Consider the following 7425-nt stretch of genomic DNA (forward strand, 5'->3'; position numbering starts at 1 on the left):
ACACATTGGATTCCGATATCTTGAGGAATAATTGCCTATAAGATGATCACGATCTTCTCAACTATGCACTCCTTCACAAAAAATTTTAGGTAGTTTGCAAGTAAGCTTGTGGTGGAATTATCAATCAATGTTTTTCTGGCCGAGTTTTGGTGTTTTAGTATGGATAATATAATAACTTTTTAATATCTGATAATATTGTTTGATGTTTTGAAATGGAGTTTCTATTTTACAATTTAATGAATTTGAGATAAAGTTAAAACAATCTTTAATGACTTAGATGTATTTTACCCTTAAAATTCTTTATGTAATGATTATAACAAATAGTAATAGTAATAATGTACTGATGCAAAACATATATATAAGCTAGAATATTATTTTTTATAATACTTAAATTAAAAATCGTTTTTTAAGTTTTGGTATATTACTAATATTATTAGTTATTTTTTTTAATCAATACAAATGTTATAAGTATTTAACTCCAAATATTTTTTGGGTAAATCGATAATTAACAGATTTTTAGGCAGGAAAAAGGGAAAAAAAAAAAAGAAAAAGAGAAGATAGATAAGCGTGAATCAAAAATAAAAAAGTTGTAAGCTTTTCTTAGAAGTGGTTAACGGTTTAGTGCATGTCTAAATAACAAGTCACAATCTATATATACAAACATGGGAAGAACAAGTAACAACATCACAAGGAAGTTTATTGAATAAACATAAAGGGCAGAATGAGAGAGAATGCAACCCAAACAGAGAACACCCCAAATTACAAACAACATAACATTTAACCCAAAGAACGAAAACAAACAAACAATATTACAATCCCCAAACCAAGAAACCAACCAGTCATACAACTCAAACAGACACCCTCACACATGAAAAATCTGACAAGAGAAATCTGCTTATAACTAATACAACCAAATGGGAAGCTTCACAAACTCACCACCATGCCATAAACATATCACCTCAATCCACACCAGCCTTTACCAAAGAATCTACATGCCATTTGCTTCCCCGAACACATTCTGAAATAAATTAGTCTAACCTCTCCAATAAACACATCAATCTCGTTAAATACAGACCACAATTTTGAAGAAGATCAAAGCATTCGTTCTTTAACATACTTCGAATAGTTTTTCAGAACACAGTTGAAGTGGTAGCATACAGAATTTGCACTCTCAAGAGTCAAATCTTGACAAGGCTTACCACATTCAAGACATTTAGGGTAGTAGAAAATTTTCTTCGTAAAAGTGAGACGGGGTTCTTGATCTTTGTTGAGGTAGGTGCTCCCAATCTTAATAAATGGATATTTTCCAATAACACATTTAGGATGAGCAGAATTATCACAAATGGAACAAAGGTAAAACCAATAATTTGGATCTCTTTTCTCTTCACAAATATCACAATAATGTTGTTCCGGATCATCATTTTCGTCATGATAGACAAGTTTTAGGATGTGTTTATCACACTTGTGCCGTGCTGCAAGTGGAAGTGTCAAGCATGCATAATCCAAAGCATAAATATCAGTGCAATCCTTACATTTGTAAGCATTCCCATGATAAATGCCACAGCCACATGCAGTGCATTTCCCTTTATATTCGCTATTTAAAAAGATGTGGTCTTTGTGTCCTGAATGTTGGTGGGCATGAGGAATACTAGCACATCGAAGGCATACCTTGAGGTCGCAATCAGAACAGCAGTAAAAAAAACCACTACAAACATGAAGACAAAAGCGACATTCAAAAATGCAAGGTGATTCTGTTGCCTCTATCTTCAAAAGAAAAGTGGCAATTGATTCAAGGGTAGTGTGGTGCTTATGAAACCAATGATGCTTCTTTCTTGGTAATTCAGCACAAGATTTATGGAGAAAGAAATCACATTGTGAACAATAGTAAAACAAACCTGAGATAGATAGCACGCATCCATCACAACATTTATCATCTTCTTCTTTGATCTTGTCTCCTAACATTAAGTCGTGGCCATGACTGAAATGTTCTATCTTTTCTGCTTCCCCACTTTGGTTCACCTCAATAACACGAGTGATGGAAGAATCCGTGACTGAATTGTCACTTGGCTCATCTTGATTTTCTGAATCAATTATCCAGTGCATATCTTCCACAATAGCACAATTCACATGAACAATATATTTGCAATCTTGCCTCCAACAACTATAACAGCCATGCTCCTTTTTCACTTCTTTGTAACAAACTCTGCATTCATGCTTTTGATCAAGGTCACTTTCTCGAACAAAATAGTTGTGAAAAATAGGATGATCATAATGCATTGCGGTTTTGATGATGCGTGGCAGTGAAGTGCATTTCTTATGGACTTGGAGGTGACATGTAGAACATATATAAGAAGCATAATTGCCCTCGGTACCACATGCATCACAAATAAACGAGCCTTGTCTCCAAAACAAGTTGAATGGGTGCTCATGAGTTTTATTTTCAATAACAAGGCTTGGAAATGCACAATCAATGTGAATGCCAAAATTGCAAGGAGAACATCCATAAAAATATCCCCGTTCTTTGTTTTTGCATATCTCGCAAAAGTTATACTTGTTATGGAATTTTAAAGAAAGAGGATGCATACGGTGACAGGGATGATTAATCTCCTTTTGTAACTCATCAGGATTTCTTTCAGTCTTCAGTGTTTTCGTATTTAAACATTCCAAGTGGGCATGAGAGCAGCATGTTTCACACCAAAAAGCCAAATCTTGACAAGAATCACCACATTCAAAACATTCATCAGATTTAAGGTTGGAAACCTTCTTGACAGTAATCAGAGGGTGTGGATGATTTTTATGACTGAGGGTACTCCCATCCTTAATAAATGGATATTTTCCAAGTGCACATTTTGGATGAGCAGAATTGTTGCAAATGGAACAACGGTAAAACCAATGATTTGGAAGTCTTCTCTCTCCACAAATATCACAATGAGGTCGTTCCAGATCATCATTTTCATCATAATAAACAAGTTTTAGGATGTGTTTATCACACCTGTGCCGTGCTGCAAGTGGAAGTGTCAAGCATTTCAAATCCAAACCATAATGAATGCAATCCGTACATCTGTATGCTTTCTCATGATAAATACCATCGCCACAGGCAGCGCATTTCCCTTCAAAGCTGATATCAGAAAAGGTGAGTTCATCTTTGTGTCCTGGATGTTGGTGGGGATTGGGAATACTAACACAGCGAGGGCATATCTCATGTTCACATAGATCACAGGAGTAAGAGAAACCAGTGCAACTTTGAAGACAAAAGTAACATTGAAAAGGAGTGGTAACTTTTACATAGACAAGAAAGTGTTGTGGATGTGACCAGTGACACACCTCCTCTGGCATTTCAAGACAAGCTTTATGGAGATAAAAATCACGTTGTGAAGAGTAGTAGAACAAACCTGAGAAGAACAGTAGTATAACAAATCTTTAATTGTAATTATAATAGGAGTGAAATAGTAGAGAAGAACACTTACGAAAAAATAAAAATAATATAGCTTGTGAAAAGGTATGCTCAATCCAAATGAAATAATAACGTCACTGTAAAGTATAAATTTCTTTTGAGAAGTTTCCAAAAGTGAAAATTCGTATTAAATATGGTGAATTCAGTAGAAACATGGACGAAATGGGTTTTGAATGATGATGGGTTGTTTGCGAAGGAAGTTGATTTTTCTTTGGCTTCTTTCTGCTTTTTGCTATAATGGGGAATTGCTGGTGCAGGTGGGAGCCTTCCATTTACAGAGTCTCATCTAATGCTAATTAAGTCAGACTGGTGAGAGATTGCTTGCTCGAGACTGGTGAGGCGTGATTGCAGGCTGAAGGCGGCAAAGGAAAGCAAAGTTAGTGTTTGAGAAGAGAGGAAAGACACTGGTGACGCTGTAATGGCCATTGGGAACCAGAGATTGTGAATTAGAGATGACTCTGTTGGTACTTCCCTTTCAAAATCTGGAGTCAGGCGGTAACTGTTGGCTGAAGGCGGCACGAAAGGAAAGCAAAGTTAGAGTTTGATAAAAGAGGAGAGAATGCAGCGACTTCCACAACGATTCCCTAGAGCAATACAGGATTTCATGACAATCTTTGTCAATAATCTACCTAGGAGAGTAGATTGAAGTGTATCCTCTCTTCTTGTTTTGATCAGTTTCTATTTCAATATGTTAAATACAATGATTGGGCAAAAACAAAAAAAATAAAAATAAAACAAACCTGAGATAAAAAGCCCGCATCCATCACAATATAAATCATCATCATCTTCTTCGATCTTGTCTCCTAACGTTAAGTTGGGTTGATGACTGATATATGTCAGTGCGCAGCACTCACTCCTAGGATGCATGAAAGAATCCATGGCTGAATTGTCACCGGTGCGTATCTTTCAATGATGCAGCGGAAGGGTATTTCAGGTCTGATGTCTTAAGTTTCAATATAACACTAACAGAAGTCAATAGTTAATATAATAGTGCAACTTCTCAAATAAAAAAAAATAATAATGGGAAGAATGAATTGAGCTGTACTTCACTCACCCTTTCCGAATCATATAAATTACATACTAAGTTTCAAATGTTTTCCATAATCAATTATCAAGAAAGACTTATAATTTAATTAAATACTAAAAAAAGAATGCCTCGAATGCCATGATACCATGAGTCATGAGTCAGGACAATCGACTGTTATAAAGAAAGACTCACCACAACTTTTCATTATTAAAACACTATGCCTTACCAATATAAATTAATTAAGAAATACATTAATGGAAGATTGAAAAAGAAATACCGGACGGCATACTTAAATCCACACTCACAGGGAGGTATTAGCTTATGCGTATACATTATTTTCTGGTAAATTAAAGATCGGTACCAAATAAATTTAATAATCTTATTTTGCTTGGTTTTAGCTATCAGCCATGGCATGGAAATTCATTTGATGCCAACACTAAATTTTACAGCATGCGTTCAAGTGCAGATCAAGTCGTTTTCTCTGCCTCACAAGGAAGTTGCAGCATCATGAAGCATTATTTTTTCCCTTTAAATTAACAAGTGATAGCTAATGACGATAGGTATGCTTCATTTAACACATTGGCTCCTTGATGGAGAGGTCCACTCGAGTTGCTTTACCAGGCTTAAGGTTAAAAAACCATTTTCTTTTACTTTACTTCTGATTTCAGAGGGCCGATGGAAATGAATCAACAAAGAACATCAAAGGATATCCACGATATTTGTATTTCTCTATGTATTTGTTCATGTTCTGTTATGATTTGATATCTATTTATTTTTATTTTGCACAGATGATTGATACTTTTATTTGGCAGGTATATCTTCCCTGGGTTTGTGTTTGCTTTTGGATTTACTGTTTGTGTTCTCCTTGTTAGTTCATTCTAATATTGTCGGTTGGCCTCCTCGGTTGCGCCGCCGGTTGTGGTTGGCTTTGCCCTTGCTGAACTGCACTACTTCCGGTTGCTTACTTTGTGTATGGCTTTGCGCTAGCACTGTATTGATGGAGAAATCACTTAAATTTTTTTGAACATGGTTTATTTTCAGTGCCGGAATTAAGATGGTGATGATTGTCAATTTTTTTGAATTTTTTTTATTATATATATAATTTAATATATAAATTTATGATTTTAGATAATTACTTTTTAATTTCATTTCATGTTAAATTCTAAAACCATAGCTGTATACCTGTCTTAATGTTTTTTATTCCTTTTCCCGTCTGTTGCATGGGGTTTCCTGTCGTTTTTCAAGGTGCTATTTTTTGGCTGTTGTTTCTGTTTCTTTTTGGACTCACCGTTCGTCTGCTGATTTCTTTTCTTGGCCGCCCACGATTTGTCTCTTTTGCCTATTTCTCTTCGTTCAAAAAGCATCGATTTTTTTTTTTATTTATGGACTATCATAATTGTTTTTTCTATTGTTTTTGGTTTGGGTTTTTCGTTTTTTGGTTGCATAAGGTAATAAGGTTTGGTTTACTCATGGAGAAATGAATTGTAATGGTGTTTGAATCCAAAGCATGTGATTTGAAGCTTAGAAGGAATATATATATATATAATTATGGAGAACACTTAGGTTTCCTTCGTTGCTGCATCCTGCTGCTTTAGGTTGGTTACTTGGGTTTGGTGGCTTTGTGAACAGTTACTTTATTCTATTTTAGTGAACCATTATTGTTTTTATTATATTAATTTTCGACTAAGAAATTATTATTTGTGTAATTTATGAAAGTTAATTTTTTTTTCAAATTCTATTAAGTTTAATTTCACACGTTTAAGTTAAATTTTAAAACAATAACATATTTATAATATTAATTTTTTGTTTAAATGCATGAAGTTATTTTTTTTGTGAAAAAATTGGTTAGGCAGTTTGAGAGATGTAAATTAAAAATTTGAATTATAAATTCTGAACCACCATTTGTAAAGAAAAGTTCTAGAATTTGTTTATGATTTTATGATATTCTTAGAGCAAAAATTATTTCTTTATTTGAAGAGTGAAAGAAAGGATTAAGCATTTTAAGTAAGTTCACTTAAGGTCATAAATATCCTAAAATATTTAAAAATGTAAAAAAAAAAAAATCAAAGTCACTATTTTTATTAAAAAATTATAATGTTTTTAAAACATTAAAAAAATATTTTTTATTATTTTAATTAAATTATGTACTTGTATGTTAAATCAAATAAATTTTTATAATTAACAGATAATTAATTATAAATAATTAAAATGCCACTTGTCAAATTAATATAACATTGACATAGAAGGTAAAAATATCACACGTAACCATGTTATCATATCAAATAAGCATGTCATGTTATCAAGCCATGTCACATAAAATAATAAATAATAATTTGATTAATAACAGTTAATCAATTATTACTGATAAAGATTTATTTTGACTTAAAATAAAATTATAAAAATTTAATCAAATGTAATAAAAAATAATTTTTTAAAATTTTAATAAATAGTTTAAGATTTTTTTAAAAATATTATACCTTACAAAAATTAATGCCACTTTTGAGAAGCAGTAACATCAGTTACATAACTAAATATGCAAAAGACGTCATTGAGTGACAATGCCCGGTTTGATTCCAACCAAAAAAGAGAAAAAAAATAAAAAACCAGATCAATTGAGAGAAAGGAAAAAGAAAGGACAAAACAGAAATAGATGTAAGATAATTTTCTGATATTAAATAAAATTCATGTAAAATGATAAATCTGAAAATCCAAAACCAATTTGGTTGCTGGAAATATTAAATATAAATTGCATACAAAATGTAAATGTGATCCAGCCAAAAGTAAAGATTTATGTTTTTCTTCAATAAATCTACACATAGATGGTGAAATTCAAAATTCCAAATAATATGCCACAATTTATATATCTATATATATACATAAAAAAAATTAGAAAAAAAAAAATCCAACTACTACGTAATTGTTTATTAATTCTTGCATTAGTAAC

General features: G+C 32.4%; 1 protein-coding gene across 1 annotated transcript; it reads right to left on the minus strand.

The window, feature by feature from the left end:
- Positions 1-838: 838 nt before the first annotated feature.
- Positions 839-4389, minus strand: LOC18586525 (uncharacterized). Its single transcript, XM_018128802.2, has 2 exons — positions 4195-4389; positions 839-3392 (listed from the first exon to the last, which is right to left on the minus strand). The coding sequence occupies exons 1-2, from the start codon at positions 4331-4333 to the stop codon at positions 1093-1095; spliced, it is 2439 nt and encodes an 812-aa protein (XP_017984291.2). The 5' UTR covers positions 4334-4389; the 3' UTR covers positions 839-1092.
- Between the last annotated feature and the right edge of the window lie 3036 nt (positions 4390-7425).

This window comes from Theobroma cacao, chromosome 10, assembly GCF_053813885.1.
Source record: "Theobroma cacao isolate CCN51 chromosome 10, ASM5381388v1, whole genome shotgun sequence".
NCBI lineage: Eukaryota > Viridiplantae > Streptophyta > Magnoliopsida > Malvales > Malvaceae > Theobroma > Theobroma cacao.

Excerpts from the sequence above, each read along its gene's own strand:
- LOC18586525 (XM_018128802.2), bottom strand. The coding sequence starts at position 4,333 with ATGGATTCTTTCATGCATCCTAGGAGTGAGTGCTGCGCACTGACATAT. Across the intron at positions 3,393-4,194 it reads ATGCGGGCTTTTTATCTCAG|GTTTGTTCTACTACTCTTCA; the intron begins GTTTGTTTTATT and ends TGTTCTTCTCAG.